At 40.5% G+C, this 19,655-nt stretch overlaps 2 protein-coding genes across 4 annotated transcripts; both read left to right on the top strand.

The window, feature by feature from the left end:
- The first annotated feature begins 5,083 nt into the window (after positions 1–5,083).
- fhl5 (four and a half LIM domains 5) lies at positions 5,084–7,917 on the top strand. 2 transcript variants are annotated; one of them, XM_034111651.1, is made up of 6 exons: positions 5,084–5,192; positions 5,360–5,540; positions 5,767–5,941; positions 6,822–6,991; positions 7,225–7,411; positions 7,551–7,917. In XM_034111651.1, the coding sequence occupies exons 2-6, from the start codon at positions 5,379–5,381 to the stop codon at positions 7,700–7,702; spliced, it is 846 nt and encodes a 281-aa protein (XP_033967542.1). In that variant the 5' UTR covers positions 5,084–5,192; positions 5,360–5,378; the 3' UTR covers positions 7,703–7,917. The 2 variants fall into 2 exon arrangements, with proteins under 2 accessions (XP_033967542.1, XP_033967543.1); XM_034111652.1 differs by lacking the exon at positions 5,084–5,192 and having other exon boundaries at positions 5,202–5,540.
- Positions 7,918–8,979: 1,062 nt separating this feature from the next.
- On the top strand, positions 8,980–16,398 carry LOC117467704 (transforming growth factor-beta receptor-associated protein 1). Of its 2 annotated transcripts, XM_034111528.1 has the most exons (12): positions 8,982–9,022; positions 9,812–10,130; positions 10,299–10,493; positions 10,685–10,839; positions 12,761–12,843; positions 13,002–13,349; positions 13,498–13,555; positions 13,639–13,782; positions 13,958–14,092; positions 14,179–14,323; positions 14,424–14,845; positions 14,947–16,398. In XM_034111528.1, exons 2-12 carry the CDS (start codon positions 9,824–9,826, stop codon positions 15,088–15,090), a joined length of 2,136 nt encoding a protein of 711 aa, XP_033967419.1. In that variant the 5' UTR covers positions 8,982–9,022; positions 9,812–9,823; the 3' UTR covers positions 15,091–16,398. The 2 variants fall into 2 exon arrangements, with proteins under 2 accessions (XP_033967418.1, XP_033967419.1); XM_034111527.2 differs by having other exon boundaries at positions 8,980–10,130.
- The last annotated feature ends 3,257 nt before the right edge of the window (positions 16,399–19,655 follow it).

Here is a 19,655-nt window from a genome sequence, read left to right as displayed (position 1 = left end):
AGCAAACATGAGTGGAGCATACAGAATTCCTTTGAGACATCTGATGAAGGATTTGTTTGTACATTTTAGAAAGAATCTTAAGCTGAAACCATTTTTCCATCACAAACTGATTCTAAAAAAACACAAAATCTGAAACTACATCAATCCTCATCCTAAAAGGACGTCATACAAACTCATTTGTAGTCCAGAAAGCGCTCATACCCCAAAAAATGTGAAGGATGCTGTTGTTCTTTTGCTACCCTTTATGTATTAGTTTGACATTTTTGGAAATACACTTATTATTTTGCTTTCCGGTCACGAGTAAGATGAGAATAATGATTCTACTTCCTTAACATTTGAGAACAGTATGGATCTAATTCAACATATGTTATATGTTGCAGGTGCAATTCCATCTAATGTACTATTTTAACATTTCTATCAAATATAATTTATGTTGGCCACACTGTTCCCAAATGTAATGCAGGCAAAAGTATAAATAGCTATCCACAAGCGTTGATAAGTGACTGATGAGAGAGAGGAGAGTGTTGTGTTGGTTACGCCTCGATCCTCTGGCTGTTGTTAGTTACCCCATATGCTCATTAGCTCTCTGGTATTTCCAGTCGTCTCTTCCACCACACAGAGATGACACATGTTTGTCAACTGCTTCTGCTCAACGCTGCGAGACAAAGTGTGTTGCAAATATGTGTGTTGGTGGGATCAGTGGCCCAAATAATCCGTCCATGTCATTTGGGGATTAATGTGAAAGTTCAGATGGCAGAAGGGGATTGTCCCTGCAGTTTTTCAGAACTCAAGACAGTGTCACTGACATCCTGATGTCAAAGGTGTGTCTTGACAAACCAACAGTGAATTATATCCTGACATTGCAGTTGCCCTCAGATCAACAAAGCAACAGGCCATAACCTCTTTCAGCTAATCGTTTTGTTTTTTCCGCCTGCAACTTTACTGTTTTGGTTAACTTTAACCGCTCTCATAGCATTGTTTTCGGAAGCTACCTCAGCTGTTTTCAGAGAAATGTTCCTAAAAACATACTGTACAAAATACCTCTGCAGATTCAGACTAAATTAGTGACTGCTTATACCAGCACAGCTCTATATGAGGAGACCAAAAACAGAGTTAGAAGAGAGTGAATATTGGACAAAACATTAATCAGGGCCAGCCAAGCATTTACTAATTTGACCACTCATAGCAAACTATTTACACCTGGGTCCCGGAATACATTTTTTTGATAATGATAATTTCAGCCATCCAGGAATCCTTTTAAACCACCGTTAGTTTAGTTTTTTGTTGTCTTTTATATGTGTTATTTTAATTAAACACACAAAGAATTCAACATTTGAGGAAATACATGATTTTATTTTATTTTTGATTATATTCCTGCCATGCTAATGTTTGGCTAAATCTGGAAAATGTGCGGTAAACCTGTTTATTTGTGCTGCACTATTCCTAGGAGGTTTCAGCAGAAGGTACTTGGGTTGAAGTTATTATTAGTGTAAACGTGTCCTTGAAAGCAGGAGTACAATTGAAACATTTTTGGGCTTTTTGTCTCTGAAGCTCTCTGAGGTTAATTAAAGATTGGGATTTTTCGAGGAGCAAGCATGGTAGAATTTCTCTTTTTTAAATTCATGATGCTATTTCTGTGTTGCAGGCTGTGAATAATGGACCATCAATCTAGGTTTACATTTCTTATGTAGATGAAATATTGTGGTATGCTTTGTTCTCTGGCTTCCAAGGTAATCAGGCGCTTCGTCTCTACATGTTTAATCCAAATACCACAGAATCTGTGGGCTGGGAGGAGGCGAGGAATCGAAGAGGAGAACATTTTAATGGGTTGTGCATTCCTAGGAGTAGAACACTTTCTCTCTTCTTTAGTATTGCAGATCAAATGTCTGGCGATGTGACAGGTCTTGTCACCCACTCGTACATGACTCATTTTGCCGAAACTGGGTAGGAGAGGGGGGCCGTATCCAGACGTTCATAGGGCCTGCCTGTAGGGGTGTAAGGTTTGGAGGGATTGTGGATTTAGTAGATTGTATCTCCAACCCCCTATGTGGCTATCCTGTTCAGTCCAAAGCGCTGCGTTGAAAGCAAGCTCTCCACAATGCAGGAGAGTACTGAGGCCTGCTCAAAGGGGCAGGTTTGTGTGAGTTCTCTCATTACCAGAGCCGCCCCTCATCTCAACCTAATGGATGCCACCTACGCTGTCATCACCATGCCAACCGCCGGTCAACTCTGGAGCGGCGAGGCTTTTGTGCTTCAGAGAGATGCAACTGTGTCGCGTTGATCTGTGTCATAGTCCAACAAGTCGCCACCTCAAAGGAGCCACCAAAGTAAATGCCTCTCTTCTTCTCTGAGATAATTTGACTTGGAGGTGGAGGGGGGGGACAGTCAGTGCCACATTACTGAATACATTAAGATAAGAGGACACCTGAGTCCAGGTCATATAAAGGCCTATTTATTGGGGCTGGACAGGCTGCGTACGAAATCTGTTGGCAGCTGCTCAGAAGTTGACTTCAGAGGATTAAGCGGGCAAAAAGGAATACGCAAGATCAGCAAGCTTTTTACTCTGCGGAGTGGGCACAGTCTGTTGTAGAAAGTAATAATCCGGGAGACAAAGACCTCCACCTGTTATCTATCAGGGTTGTAATAAAACGAAAATCAGGCATGCACAAATGTAGGTTATCACTGATAGTATAAATACAGTATACTATGCCTGAATCTCTGCTCTGAACATCCAGTGAATAACACTGTTGAGCTACAAATGATTTGTCAAGACTGTCATTTTATGTTAATACACTTGAAGAGAGAAGAGTTTTTTGTTTGCTGATGAATGTAGGTCACCTCCACCCCTGGCTTGACGAAGTCACATGACGACAGACACACTGTGCAGCAGCCACCAATGCAGCTAAGATTAGAAGCTTTTTGAGAGGCAATGACTACATTTGCCACAGTTAGCTCTGGGTTTATTTAAGGTCGGCATGCTTTTGTGATTTGCTCTGCTCATCTGGACACCAGCAGGGAGCAAGGGTACAATACAGGAGTAACTTAATCCAGAGCAGCAGATGACTGTGTAATCCGGCAGATCCACCTAAAAATAAGTTAAAACCTGTAGGATGGCATGAAATCAGAAATATTTCCTACAGCGAAATGTGTGACATGATATGGTTTATTTTGTGCTGAAGGCCTTACATAACACGCAGCTCGCAGTTCAAAAATACCACAGTCTTACATTATTCCTAAGTGGTTTGTAGTTGCCACCTACATACAACGCAGGCCCATGTTCCAACATCCGTCCAAAAGTGGATTGCATTTTATTTATTCACAAGGGTTTAACTGTATATATATACATATCTTTACAAGGAGTGTTAGTGAAAGAGAAAAGACAGACTTCATCTAGACAGAGTAGCATTCCTTCAGCCTCATCCCTGTAGCTGACCTTCCTGTGTGTGTGTGTGTGTGTGTGTGTGTGTGTGTGTGTGTGTGTGTGTGTGTGTGTGTGTGTGTGTGTGTGTGTGTGTGTGTGTGTGTGTGTGTGTGTGTGTGTGTGTGTGTGTGTGTGTGTGTGTGTGTGTGTGTGTGTGTGTGTGTGTGTGTGTGTGTGTGTGTGTGCACACGAGGGATTAGGCCATGGGATGGACTGGTGGTCTTCTCAGGCTATTTTTATGAAGTTGTCCGCCCCCTGATCCTTTTGGAAAACTGATATGAGCACATGATCATAGATTCAAATTTAATTAGGCAGCTGTCTGTCATAGATACTGGAGAACTGGGATTTGTTTCAGGTTAAAAAAGGACAGTTTCAGGCATCGTTTTTTAACACCTTCAACAACATTGATCCAATATGACATAATCACAATACCAAAAAAGATAAGGGTTTGTTTTGACCAAGTGTTTGTGTTAATGTTTGGATTATTGTTATTTTCCCAATGTTTCAGGGTTTGGTATTGTGGCAAACTGTTATAATTGACTCACTTAGATGACAATTCTTATCATGTGTATTCTTCACAATGGGGTTATCTTTGTACTAACAGTACATTTGATCAATTAGTACTTTAAATTTGATCAATCAGTACTTTTAAAGTTGACCCTGTTTTCTGCCTGTGCTATATTGACTGGTTATTGGTCTGTTAATGATTTAGCCTCTAGGGGCAATCACCAATATTGCTGGTTCTCCGGTGCAGCCAGCGAATAACCGGTCCAGAATTCCTCTTCCATCTGCTGGTCATTGTTTTGAGTTAATTTAGCAAATTGAGAAAAGTTGGAGTTGAAAGAAAAATTCTATAATCAGATTGTTCCAAAGAAGCCAGGCAGATAAAAAGCAACATTTCTGTCTTCAAGTGATAGCTGGTTGGGTTCTGAGATTGCATTTCGGCCAATTAGTTCTTCCTCTTTTGCTCTCGACACTCACTGTTGAACACCATGCAACCAAAGCCAGCTACAAGCAACAAACGGAATATTTGTAACCTTGTGATTTGTATTGTGTATCATCTTTTGATACAGAACAACACACTAAATCTGTATTTTTAATTAAATGACAAGTCCATTGTTTTCGGCAGGATGGTCACCATCAAACTTCAATGTCTGTTCCTCCTCCATTATTTTGCTACAGATGAATTGGACATCCACAGCCTGCAGCTTCCCTCTTGAAGGGCTGCCAATGCTTTCTCAATAGCAATAGTTCAGTACCTGGCACCTATCATAAGCCATCTGCAACTGCTTGTTCTGTAGCTGCCACTGACAAAGGCCATAAGTGCGTCCAACACGTCAGCATCCAAATTGCTGAACATTGGCATTAATATACAAAGTGATATTAGTGTGTGAAAAGGAAAAATATTGTGTTTATTTATGGGACATTGATAAAACAGTTGGGCACTGATATTAATTTAATTGTAGAGTGTCATCTTTTAGTCCTAAACCTGCATTACACATTGTGTTTTACACATTCCCTGAATGAACAACAATGATTGAATCAGGCGTAGCGCTCTGTGCACCATCAGCTCCCTTAAAAGGTACAGAATGATGTAGTGGAGCATGTCCATTCTCCCCAGAGATTATCGCTAATAAGAGGGTTAGTATTTATAGAAGATCCCCCCTTCGTGGATACCCCTAATCCTGCCTCACCCCTTTTCCTCCCTGCCCCATCGCTGTGCCTGGACTGTTCGCTCTCTGCAGTCCAACCTCGCCACATATCAGCCGAGGTAGAGACTACTTTAACACAGCACTGCTCAGATTCTTTTGAAAGAAGTGAACAATTGCTTGGCCTCTTTACTTGCTTGATGAGAGGGGAGATTAGGACTATTAGAGGGCACTTTCAATCTTTCTTCATTGTCCAATTTGTATTCCTCCTGCTCTCTTTGACCTACAGCTAAGAAAACCAAACAACAATGTCCATCATGGAGCGTTTCGACTGCCATTACTGCAAGGACTCCCTGCTGGGGAAGAAGTACATAATGAAAGAGGACACGCAGTACTGCACTAAGTGCTATGAGAACCTGTTTGCTAACTGCTGTGAGGGTTGCTCTTTGGCTATTGGCTGTGACTGCAAGGTAAGGAGGGGGATGGCTTTTGATAATAAGTAATGTCTAAAATAATAACGTATGCTATTTATTTACAATATCATCTAAGTGTGATGAATATTTTAATGTGTTTAAATCACATTTTGACCCTTGAAAAAACACAAACTCATTATTTCTACAAGAACGTCCTAATGAATATCCTATTTTACAGAGTTTCCACAAGTAAAATAAATAATGTGTTAAATATCAACAACAGGACATGTCCTACAAGGATCGCCACTGGCATGAGAAGTGTTTCAAATGTGCGAAGTGCAGCCGCTCTCTGGTGGAAAAGGCCTTTGCGGCTAAGGATGATTTGTTGCTCTGCACTGAATGCTACGCCAACGATTATTCTTCCAAGTGCACCAGCTGCAAGAAAACCGTCATGCCAGGTATAATGATGGCGATCAATAGGGTTGATGATGATAAATTATGTTGTCATTTTGTTATACAAGTACCTTAGTTCTGAAGGGGGCAAAAAAGCATAGAAGCATAAGTCTCTAAATGTCAAGCTATTCCTTTAATTACAGCATGATTGACTACACTGTGTGCTGATTAGTTTGCTAAACCTTTTGTCAGTACTCAGTGGTTATTGTAGCTATCTCAGTTAATTTAAACATCATTTGGACAATTTATCTATTGTTGGGATGTACGTGTACACGTGTGAGTGAATTAAGGTTAGTAAGAGACCAATATTGATTTAAAGAGTGCAGCTCAGGTGAGGGAAATGGGGTAATTAGGCAGGAGAGCAGGCAGGTAGCTGAATGGCTGGAAAACTAACGTGGCTGATTCAGAGCATGTGCGTAAATGGGTAAAGGCGCAAAAGGCAGCACAGGAATACAGGAGAAAACACTCAGTCTAGTTTTTTAACAAAGGAAAAATATCTAAAAGTTGGGATTGAAAGTTTATTATTGACCGTGGAAACAGTTTATCACACAATCTTCCTCAGTCGATGGAGTTTGCCCAGTTGTAATGGAGATTCAGATGTTGCCATTTCAAAAATGACTGAGTGCTTTAAGGACTTTCTAACAAATGTTGGCTTGTATATGTGTGGAAATAAGTGCAGAAATGAATTGCCTACAACTAATTAATATCTATATACAAACAGTTAAAACCCTACAGTCATGCCATTTTTTCCTCCCCAACAATTGGATCCAAGATAATTAAGATTGTCCACTTCCTACCCATGACGCAGGGCTATTTTGGGCCACACTGTGCTTGTGTCATAGAGGTACCATATGCTGACTAAGCTGCTCTGCTCCCCTGTGCCAGGAGCCCGTAAAATGGAATACAAGGGGAACAGCTGGCATGAAACCTGCTTCCTGTGCCACCGCTGCCAGCAGCCAATAGGAACCAAGTCCTTCATCCCAAAAGATAACGGCTACTTCTGTGTGCCCTGCTTCGAGAAGCAGTTTGCCTACCAGTGCTGTGCTTGTAAGAAGGTAAGGTTACATCTAATTGTATTTGACCGCTGCAGTCAATCCCCCTGACTGTTTTTAATCTAACACTCACATCGATATATATAGAGTATGTGGAGGATGAAACCCTCTTTAATGGTCTCACATACATGCACACAGTGACATTTGACCTCTGCATTTAACCCATCCTAGTACTAGGAGCAGTGTAAAAAAGGTGCATAGTGTCACTCTCACCCATGGATTTGTGTTACCTTCAGGCAATAACAACAGGTGGAGTGACCTACCAAGACAAACCCTGGCACCGTGAGTGTTTCCTGTGCATCAGCTGCAAGAAGCAGCTGCCCGGTCAGCGCTTCACCTCCAGGGAGAACTACCCCTACTGCCTCGAATGCTTCAGCAACCTCTATGCAAAGAAGTGTGTGGGCTGCACCAAGCCCATCACCAGTGAGTCATTGCTGTGCTCATGTTTTCATGCACTCTGACATGCAGTTTTCCTTACTCATACTTGTCAGGTTACTAAGATGAAGATCTTGCATTAACCTGCACATTATACCATTCATGTATCTTTGCTTGATGTGTGCAGGTCTGGCAGGAGCCAAGTATATCTCTTTCGAGGAGCGTCAGTGGCACAGCGAGTGTTTCTCCTGCGTTGAGTGCTCTGTGTCGCTGGTGGGCCGCGGCTTCCTCACCCAGCGAGACAACATCTTATGCACCGACTGCGGCAGGGAGAAGTGACCTTTCCATGAGAAGGTCACAGCTTTATTCTTAAACCAACAAGAGCTCCTGTTCTCCTTTGCATGCCTGGTCTATAAACAAACTATAAATGTCAGGTGCTTATTTTGGGTCATAAATTACCATTAGTTCTCTCACGTTGCCCACACCAAAACTTGGCTGTCTCCATAAGGATAGACATATATCTTTAATGTTAGGCTGCCATTGCTCCACGGTTGAAGAATGTTCTCTTTGTTTGTTAAAATAAAAACTCTCAAAGAAATCTCAAACATGTGTTTGTTATAGATTCTTAGGAGTTAGGATTTTATACTTTTTTTGTCTCGTATGACAGTAAACTGAGTATCTTTGGATTTTGGTATGTGGATCGGATTTTTAAAAAAAAAAAAGGTTTTGAAGATGTCCCTTTGGACTTTGAGACTCATTTGAATTATTATTATTATCTTACATTGAATGTACAAGATAATAATTTGCTGATTTATCCAACGATCAACAACATAATCACAAGTTTGATTCATGATGAAAAATAATTGTTAGTAGCACCCCCAAAATATGCTTTGCTTTTCCACAGGTCTGATTTTGATTACACATTTTGCTGCTGTTTACTTACTGTGATATGTTTACCTGGATCAATGTATTCACACTGCAGAAACATAACATTATGCATGATTTATGCTTCTTGGTTGTTCCAATACCTGTGGATATCATAGGCCTGCTGGTTCTTATGCTAATATTTCTTATTCTGCTTCAAAGACACCATCCAGAGGAGGAGTCTCTAGGTTAAGGATGGGCACAAAGTTCAACGTTACAAATATAGCTGTGATGGTAGGTTTGAAACCACGTCTTTTTACAACCATCACTATTCAGACAATCATTGCTGAAAACAAACCTCAAGTGTGTTTTTGTTGCCTCTCGACCTCATCACACCCAGCTCATTCATGTTGTCAACAAACCGAGATCGACCATATATGGTATGATCAGCTGATCACTTTCTCTTCTGCTTGTACATTATCTACTAACCAAAGACACCACTTTGTTCCATGCACAAGACAAAAATACATGTGACCGTAAATGTGGACACCTCAAAATATGTGTCTTCCTCAGCATAGTTTAGACACTTGTAAAAGTTGGTTTTCTTGGTGAAGCCGTTGAAAGAGTTGCGTAAGTGTTCTCACAGGGCAGGATGAGCGGCGTAAAAATGCTGACATAGATTTCCTGTCAGGATTTAGTCACATGGGGAGGTGAGACTACTTTACACTTCACACACTTGTGGAGGAATCAAAGAGGCAGGGGGAACACCAGAGAGGAAGGGGGAACAGCAGAGAGGTAGGGATGTCTTATTTGATATATTTGACAGAAGATCTAAATCTTTAATATAGGCACATACATTTTGTATTACATTACATTGCATTTAGCTGACGCTTTTATCCAAAGCGACTTACTATAAGTGCGTTCGACCAACAAAATACAAACTTGAAGAAAACAGAATCATATAAGTACATCAGGCTTCATAGAGCAAAAACATTTCAAGTGCTACTCAACTGGCTTTAGATAAGCCAGCCCTTTATTAGTATATAAGTGCTTTGTTAATAGTTCTATCGCTCGAAGTGGAGTCGAAAGAGATGAGTTTTCAGTCTGCGCCGGAAGGTGTGTAAGCTTTCTGCTGTCCTGATGTCAATGGGGAGCTCATTCCACCATTTTGGAGCCAGGATAGCAAACCTCACAGGAGTCAATCACACTTAAATATTTGCAATGGCTTTTAGAGCATTTAAACAAACACACGTTTTTGAAAAGCCATCAGCTCCAAAAGAAAAGGACAAATCCAGCATCCAGTGCATTGCGTGCTGTGACCCACATGTGTATATAGGGACCAAAGATGCAACAGTCCAGCATCTCATCCTTTCAAGTAGCACAGACCTGGGATCTGGCCAGAGCAAAACTAGAGAAGGTAGGGCAAGAAAACTGGGCTCAAGCAACCAAGTAACCCAACTGAGGGTAGTCCCACTTTACAACCATCTGCTGGTCCTGTGGGACCGGAGCATTACTGCCCTCAACATGTTCTCCTTAGAGCCCGTTCCTGGCCTGAAGAAGATCCAGCATGTGTCTTTGTTTGAGGTATGCGACTCGATGCCGTCAGCCCAGGCACAATGTGTGGAGATGGTGACTTCCTCCAGCCGCAGGAAGCTGATCCGGATCCACGTGGTGGGAGTGGACAGGTGGGACGTCGTAAAGGAAGTCCCACTGCTCTACGACCCTAGGGCCTTGGCAGTGGATGGCACCAGTGTGTGTGTAGCTACCAGCGACAGGTACCTTCTCTGTGATATCCGGACTGGGAGCAGCCAGGAGCTTTTTCCTCACAATCACAGCAGGCAGTGTGTCTTTGTTACCTCAGTGGGACGAGGGGAATTCCTCCTGAACGGGCCTGAATCTTTGGGTAAGCCAAATGTGTGTGGTACATGCTGTTCTGCAGGCTCTCTCTGGCATTAAATGCTCCCTTTCATGGACAGCAATACAGTTAATCATCTCATATCACTCTCCCATATTTCCATCTAGCCAGGGGATATTTATTCTGCCAAATTCTCATTACTCCGTAATCCCTCAGGCATGTTTGTGATGAAGACAGGGATATGCCAGCGCCCCCCCCTGCAGTGGCCTCAGGAGGTGTTGGCAGCCGGAGTGTGTTTCCCCTACATCCTGACCCTACAGCCCCAAGTGCTGTCAGTCTACAGCATGGTGGACCAACAGCGAAAACAGACTGTGAGTCTCACTGGAGCAAAGGGACTACTTTCCACATCAGGTAAACCAGACAACATAATTTCAACACCCAATCCTGGCATATTGCAAACTGAGAAGCTGTCAAATTGTGGCTTTGTTTTTGAAGATGTCGCTGTGTCTGTCTCAGTTTGCACTGAATCAGTCAATCATCCTTGCACCTACTTTTCCTACTCGCTGAGTGTCTCTGAATCCCCAAAACAAATCTCCCCTCAGATGGTGTTCTAGTGTTCACAGAGAGAGACATTTTCAGCCTGCGCCTGGTGCCAATCGAAGAGCAGATCCAGGCACTTGTTAGGCATGAAAGGATCGAGGAGGCCTTACTGCTGCTGGATGGAGTTCAAGGGTATTGTCCACTTGACTCATACAAGGTGAACTTCAATGAAATGACAAAGACACATTTATAGTGTTTCTCCTTTCTTCTGTCCTTTATTTTGTATTGGTTTAGCTCTCTATGGGACCCAAGAGCATAAAAAAGCAGATGGTGTTTATTAGATTTAGTGTAATGCACTTAAAGGTCACCTATTATGCAAAATCCACTTGTTCATGTCTTTTATACATAAACATGTGTCCCCTCTTTGTAAAGAGATTCTGAAAGTGTCAGGAAAAAAGATTCCCTCTATTTTTGTCCTGATCCATTTCTATAAAAACCTGTCTGAAAAAGAGCTGATCAGATTTTGGCCACTTTATGATGTCATAACGATTTGTTGGCTTGTGTAACCATTAACCAATAACCAACCAAGGTAACCCCCCCACCTTATCACCTGAATCTCCTCCTAGAGCACCATTGTGTTCTTTTTAACCAAATATCTCTCAGAGGGGCGTGGGGAGGGGCTCCTTATTTTCATCTAAAGTAACAGACAGAGAATCTGCACTTTTCAAACAGGGCTGAAACAGAGGGGTTTATGGGTAATGCTACAATACACGATCCGTTTGGTATTTCGAGCCAAACACTTCACAGACATGTTTTGTATATATCTGAGACCTATAATATATTGATGACAAACAGTATAATAGGGGACCTTTAAGAGGAGATGAGATTAATTAAACCAAAAAGGAGATGGCTTGGCCGTTGGTGAACTTAGGTTGCGAGGGGCAGTATCAGGATTAAGCAGAAAGGAAGGCTGGTATCCTGAAGCACAGGAGACCAAAATACATGTATTCAAGTGTTATATATGAGGGAACTACTGTAACTGAGAATATTCAATTGGAAAATGAGCCTGGGATTAGCTACCACAATAACATAAACAACAATCTGGCACTGAATGTGTGAAAAGGAGGGGTTGAGTTACTGGAGAGGTGATGAGAGAATCAGCTTTGCAATCAGGGAGCCTGGAGAGTTCGGCAAGGAACACAATAACACACAGAGAAAACAGAGGAGCACATGGAACACAAAAGCCCGCAAACACAGAGAAACAAAGGGAATGTTTGATCAATCCAGTTGAAATATTTTTCCCAAAACTACAAATGTCAAATTTATAGTTAAAATATGACATGGAATCACCAAATTCACAAGCATAACTGGTCAGGGAACCATAACTGTCTCTATACACTACTGTGTAAATTGTGTGCCGATCCATTGTACAAGATGTTGAAATATCTCCAAGGATAAGTAAAAACCTGGAACTGGTTGGATTTTTCCTCTTGGGAACATGAATGTCTGAATTAAATGGCAGTCGATCCAGCATTGCAAGAAGTATTTCAGTCTGGATGAACATTTAAATTGTGAGTGTGCTGTACTAGATTAAAAAGGCTTGGATTAACAAATGTTGCTAAAAGCTAACTTTAAGAGCTTAGTCACCTTTTATAATGTCCAAACATATAACATATAGGTTGTTTCTATTAGGGGAATATCTATTTTACTCCAAAACACTTGCCTAAGAAACAATTTAAATGATATCTCGACTTTTTCTGCATATTTTCAGTGCTGCTACAATTTCCTACAGATCACTGAAGAACAGATTACACTAGGATCCAAATGGGTAGACAGACTACATTGTTGCCTGCTGATACTGTAGGTGTATCCCAGCTGGATGAATGCACCTGATGGTGTTTAAGATTTAGTACAGTGTGTGCCAGGTAACAGGTTAGAGGGGAGGATGTTGGAATTAAAAAAGTGATTAGTCAGTCCTTATTATTGGCCTGGTTTTGTGATTTTTTCATCTACTAATTGCAACAGATTGCCCTCATTATTTAAAGACAGTTTTTCTCCTCAATGATTACGACAATATTTAAATATGTCATGCCAATTATGTGCCTAATTTTATGTTACCATTCTTTTTTTCCTGGCAGGATCTGCTGAAGGCCATCACTTGCCTGGCTGGGTTTGTTCATTTTTACCAGGAGGGTTTTTCCGAGGCCAAAGATCTATTCATGTGAGAATAAAAACCCTTATACGACACTCGAAATTCAAAGCATGCACACTCAATAAATCAGAACACACTGTGCAGTAATAAGTGGGTTTTGTGAATACTGGCTCTTTTCTACCAAATGAGATCCAACAAAAAGCAATACTCATTACCTTCTTGAACAGTACAGGTGAGCTTGACCCCAGAGAAATCATCCACCTCTACCCCGACATGCAGTCGTGTCTCAGCGAAGACTTTCAATCCCAGCTCGATCAGCCGAACAAGGGCAGAGATCTCCAGGTGCTCTGGCAGGGAGACAGGAGCACATTTCATCATTACCTAGCCTTCCTGGGAGATTTTCTCAGAGCAGTAAAGGGGACTGAGCTAGGCCTGAGGTGCAGTAAGGAGGTGGACTGCGCCCTCCTGAGGCTGTACGTAGAACTGGGAGACTCTGAAAACCTGCAGCAGCTTGTGGCATTAGCCAATGAGTGCAGGCTGGACCAGTGTGTTCCTGTATTGGAGCAGCACAACAGGTAAAACATGATCATTTGTTGAGTAGATGATGTGATAGTATAGATGTGTTTTTTTTGTTAAATTACCAATTATTTTGAAAAAAACAGGCAGACAGACATTGTGTCTCATTTATGGACCATTTGCTGTTTGATCTCTTTTTATATACAGATTATTTGCACTAGGTACCCTCTATCAAAGCCATGGAAATCTAATTGATGCAATTAAGGTATTGTTTCCCCATAAACGTATTCAATGTATTGACAATTTATTGGCATTAATTAACATGTTTTGCCTGTTTTTTGCTTCCAGACTTGGGTGAAAATTGCTGATGGCTTCCACAAAGACCCCTCTTGCTCAGATGTTTACGGACACATAGTTCAGACTCTCAGTCAACTGCAGGACAAAGATGTTGTGTGGACATTTTCAGACTGGACTCTTCAAAAAAACCAGGAGGTGCCTTTTTCATGCTTTCAACTTAACAGCAGAGGGCAGAGTTGCTATGCAATAAAACTATGTGTTACAGCTTTAAACACACAGCAAAATACCATCCATTAACAACATTGATTTACTTATACAACAATGACTGCTAATGAAATGTCTTATAACAGCCTTTCTTTATCTGAAAAAGATAGGGGTGCAGATCTTCATCAAGTGTCCACCAGATGACCGATTCAAGACACAAGACGTCCTTGCTCTCTTGGAGAAATACCCGCTGGCGATGCTTTTGTACCTTGAGTTTTTAATCTACGATTTAAACAGTGAGGTGTGTACAGCAGCAGCCAGATCATCTAATATCCCTGACTCCTTTATTAACTACACTGAGACATAATTGGTGTAATCTTCCCCCAGGAGAGTAGACATCACAACCGTCTGGCCCTGGCATATGTTACTGAGATGCTACAGGAGGAAGAGGAAGCAGATTTGAGGAAGACCAGAGAGAAGTTGCAGCAGCTGCTCTGGGAATCCAAATTCTATGACGTCTCCACTGTATATGGTGTGTTGGGTGCCGTATGAGTAAATAAACTCATAATGGAAATGTTATCTCATAAGATAATGAATTGCTACTAAATTATATTGCATTATTCTACTTGCAGAGAGAGTTAAGTCAGCAAACTTGCACATGGAGGAAGCCATTCTCCTGGGTAGGGCTGGTGAACACTCCCAGGCTCTGAAGGTGCTTGTTCACCAGGAAGGAGACTTCCAGGCTGCAGAGGCCTTCTGCTGCCGGGCCGCCCAGGGCCGGGACCCCCAGCTCAGACAGACCCTGCTGCTCACCCTGCTCCAAATCTACCTGAGCTCAGAAGACCTCACCAGCACTGCCGTGGATCTGCTGAACCACAACCCTCTGGTCTTTGCAGCAGAGCAGATCCTCCAGCTGCTGCCTGACTCCTGGTCTGTTCAACTGGTCTCTCAGTTCTTAGTGAGATCCCTCAGAGAGACTTTCCACCAGAGGCGGATGTCGAGGGTGCAAAAGGCTTTGGGCCAAGCAGAGCTCATGCGGCACAAGGTCATATGGGTAAGTTAATGACTATTTCACATATGTTTTGCTCCCTAATTGTGTTTATTCTTGTTGCCTTTTTTCCTAACCCTGTTGCTTTTTATCTCGCTTCCATGCAGATGCAGGCCTCAAAAACAACATTCAGACTAGACAAGGGGCAAAAGTGTAAGGTTTGTCAGAGAGACCTCGCAGAGCCACAGTTTGTCTGTAACCTCCATGGTGACCTGATGCATACAAACTGCACTGACTTCAAATCATCTTAAGAACTCAGATGCAGCAATGTATTGTCTGTGTGTGCAATTAAGTGCATTTCTGCTCTCTGGAGAATCACATTCATTTCAAGTTGGATAAGTGTCTGCTTCCTACCTGATTATTTTTGCAGATTACACTGTGTCATCAAGACAAACTTTGTGTACAAGGATTACATTCATGGATGTTGGACCAGACACTTTCCATGATTAGAAAAAAGAAAATACATTGTGTAAATGACTGGTTTCAGAACACAAAAGAGCAAGCAATGCACTTTTTTAGGGCGGCATGTCTGAGCCATTTCCTAGAGACATTGTAGACAGCAATAGCTCTGAAGTGGAGGACACTCAGGGACATATATTCACTGATCAGACAGTGGTGTTTAACATGGAAACCACCCGTGGTCAACCTGATGACCAGAGGGAATTGAACCATCCTCTAAGTCTGTATGCATTCCCCGCCATCACAGTTTCCACTGACTGTGTATATTTGTCTGCATAAAGCTGGAAATAGAAGGTCAACATAAAAGAGGCAGCACGTGTTTTTATTCTGTTCCCTGCATTGATATATATTTATGAGCAAACAAATAAAATCACAATTATAGGCTTAAAAATGAAAAGCAAATACTGTAGGTTAAGGAAGTGTAGAGTTTTGGGTCTTTTCCCTTAATTTTACAGGCGACCCTAATGACAGGTCTGTGCTGTGTATGGAACATTAAATCAATTTTTACCAACATCATCCCTTTGTCCAAATAATAACACACCCCAGTGTGTCCACAAGTGCAGTATGGAAATCTTTTATATAAACTTAAACACATATTATTAAGTTGTATGCCATTTAAGATGTATTTGTCTATTTTTGTTGTAATTTAGTCATTAAGGCTAACCATAGCTCAGCATTTTGGGACAGGAGTAAGGGGAGACGCAACAGTAACTTGTGCATTTAGCTTGACTGATTGCAAGTTTTTGGTGTATGTTTTTGGCCATGTGCGTGTGACTAATTACAGTGCAGATAATAGTGAATTATGAGTATGTTGGAAGGGGTTATCTCTGAGTGATGCTTTTGCCAAGTTTTCTTCAGTTTTCCTCTCCTAATGAGAGACTACCTGCGTGACTTTTTTATTGTTCTGACTGAGTATCTGAGATATGTGCTCATTTAATGTTGCATAGAGTGTGTTGAAAGTCTTAGAGCGTTTAACTAAGGCTTAAAAGGATACACTTGAATTAAACTTTGACTTGAAAGCTCTCACTTTGAGTGTATAAGTGTAACCTCTGACTCATATAAATAAACTCTGATCCCAGAAAATCCAAGAAAACCACAAACCTAGCCTTTCCTCTTTTATGTGGCTGCGTGAAGAATTGCCATGTCCTCCCTTCCATATCGCCGCCTTGTAATTTCGATTATCTGTGCATTTAATTTAAATCCCATTGTAAGCACTGCTGGATACAGTGAAAAGTATCAGTGCAGAGGAACACACCAACTTCTTTCTGATCTGGTTAGAGATGTGAAGCAGTCTCTCACTCACGGTGTGACTGTGAGGGGCTGCTGCTCTGTTACTGGCTGCTATTTGGGCCGTGCCCGATGACCAGTGACCACTGAGAGGACCCAAAAGGATCATGTCCTCTCTTTCCCTCTCATGGTCAACCTTAGGGGGCATTAATGTTGTTGGAAACACGTGTGGTTATGCTGTGGCTTAAAACAAATGTTTGTCTCATCTTTGATATTACAGCCAAAAGCCACCAAAAGGTAAAAATACAAGGGCACAAGTCTTACATCTAAATTAAGATTAGAAAACCTTTAAAGTGCATTTAACTGATTCTGGGTTCAGTGCCTGAGTGGGCTGGGTCACTGCAGTGCAGGCTGCTCTGAGGTCCAGATGGACATTTTGCACATGAGGGGAAATGGATTGGCTGCAAAAATGAACAGTTATGGAGGAAAAGATGGTGGGGTATCCAGACATTGGTCTCCCATTATAAATACCCATTTCACCACAGAAGGAAAATAAGAACATTTTATTCTTGTGCTCTTCTAAAATTAAGACAAAATGTCGTCTGTCTGGACTGTAGGATGTTATTGTTTACATGTTAACATAGTTGTGTTTTATATGGACTGGGGGGAAAGACATTTATGAGATGCAGAGGGTTTTTTCTTTGTCCATTTGGCCTATGGAAAATGGATACTCCTCTAACAACTCACAAAAAAAACTCAAACAAACATGTTTAATATTGTTTTTTCAGCTTGGTAGTTTGTGACTTTTCCCACATTTATGAAAGATGTTTATAAATAGGATTTGTATCTGATGACCTGTAACCGGAAGTCTGCAGTTGTAAAACCTGGCTAAATCCAAATAGATTTGTATAACCTCTACATTATATATGTGATTTGTGCTGGTAGTAATTTTCTAGCCCTGAATTCATATTTTTGGATTTCTCAAATTTGAGTTTTATAATAGTGTACTCATACGACGTCTAAAAAGGGAAATGGAGGGTCTAATTGACCTTAATGTCACAGTGAAGAAAGATAATTCAGTTTTAGCAAACAAGATAATATATATTTTAACATCTTTACCCCACATATATCCTATCAAATGCAAAACTATATCCTATCAGATGTGAAACCTTTATAATTTTCTTCACATTAGGTTCAAATAAGATCAGAAGAAAAATAATGAGATATTGAAAAGGACAAATGTTTGATGTGGCAAGTATACAAGAGTGAGGTCTGTGGGATCCTAAAAATGGAAGAAAAGTAAAAGTCACCAAAATGCAAAGGTTTAAATGTGTTTTTCTTTTATATTTAATATCTTCAAGTCAATTATTTCTCATAAAAATACATGAAGATATATTTTCCACACTAAAAAAGACTATATTGCCTCAAGATTATGACAGTTTCAGAAGGTATCACAAAAGAAAGCATACGGGAAAGATGAATTCACAATGCTTCTCTTTGTATCATATTTATAGTCGAAGCCACAAATTACTGTATCATGTCCCTGATGACGCATTTTTCAGTCCCTTAGTGGTTGCCATGAGACAAGGGGAATCTTAATTTGGTAGCAATAATGGTAACGTAGCAGAAAACCTAAACGATTGAACTTTAATTCCCACTTTCAACAGCAAATATAATTCTATAGATATAGAAGAAGAAGTATGGGACTAAATATAGCTGAAGAGGATGATCAAAACATGTCTTTTTTTAACTCAGAGCAACGCTCTCATTTTCATGGTTTGCTACCTTGGGGTTTGGAAGGGTGCCCCAGGGAGAAATGTGTAGGGTTGCCCACTGGAGACACAGAGGCAGAGAGGGAGACCACAGACACCCACCCTGCTCTGAAGCGAGGGGCGTGGGTTATATACATCAGACTTTGTGCTATAGAGGGGTGTCACCATGTCTACAGGCAAAATATTGTTCACTCTTCGTCTCTTTCAGGGCTCAAAACTGTTTTTTCTGACTGGGTATTTTGAGTAAGATATGATATGTTTTAATTGTGTGCATAACTGGCTTTTAATACTAGTTGAACATAACATGTTTACATTTGTATGTGTTTTAATATGTTTCTTTGTTGTGCTTTTCATCATGTTTTGAATTATTGTTTTATTATTTTACTCCCATTGTGTTATTTTATATTGTATGTATTCCCTGTACAGCACTTTGGTCAACTGAGGTTGTTTTAAATGTGCTATATAAATAAATAAAGATTGAGATTGAGATAACTGTCACTTTTAGAATAAATATCAGTAGAGCAAACATAGGATTTACAGGTTTGATTCCTTAATAGGCTAATTATATTATAACAGACATGAGTAATGTGTTTAAGTTATAAAGGGTAGGGGTGGTCAGAAATAGGTTTTATTTTTCCTTAAGATTTCTTGTCAGTTTATTGTATAATCATATTTGAATTTAGCAATCCCTTGTAATATGTATAATGATGATGAATGATTTAAGTATGGTCTCTTAGTTGATTAAAATGTATGTTTTGCTTTCCAACCTGAGGTCAGCCATAAAAAGATATTCCTATGACTAATGATTCAACTTTGGATGAAGAATGAGAGTTCATTTTGTGAAAGTTGAAGGCTTTTTGAGGAAGATATGATATGTTTTAATTGTGTGCATAACTGTCACTTTTAGAATAAATATTAGCACAGCGAAAATAGGATTTACAGATAACGTTTCCCTAGGTAATTTATATTAGAACAGACATGAGTAACGTGTTTAGAGACTGTACAAAAGTTATAAGGGATAGGGGTAGTCAGAAAAGTATTTTTACTTTATTTTTATTAAGATTTCTTATCTGTTTATTGTAGAGAATAAGTCTTTTTTTCTTTCATATTTGAATTTAGCAATCCCTTGTAATATGTATAATGATGATGAATGATTTAAGTATGGTCCCTTATGTGATTAAAATGTACTTTTTATTTTCCAACCTGAGGTCACCCATAAAATGATATTCCTAAACACCTTAAGTGGCATAAGCTTAATGATCTGTGCTGTGTATGACTAATGATTCAACTTTGGATGAAGAATGAGAGTTCATTTTGGGAAAGTTGAAGGCTTTTTGGCAGCCTTGTTTGTTTACGCC

The sequence above is a fragment of the Pseudochaenichthys georgianus genome, chromosome 22, assembly GCF_902827115.2.
Source record: "Pseudochaenichthys georgianus chromosome 22, fPseGeo1.2, whole genome shotgun sequence".
Lineage (NCBI taxonomy): Eukaryota > Metazoa > Chordata > Actinopteri > Perciformes > Channichthyidae > Pseudochaenichthys > Pseudochaenichthys georgianus.
Note: the sequence above shows the minus strand (reverse complement) of the source record. Positions and strands in the feature narration are given on the sequence as shown.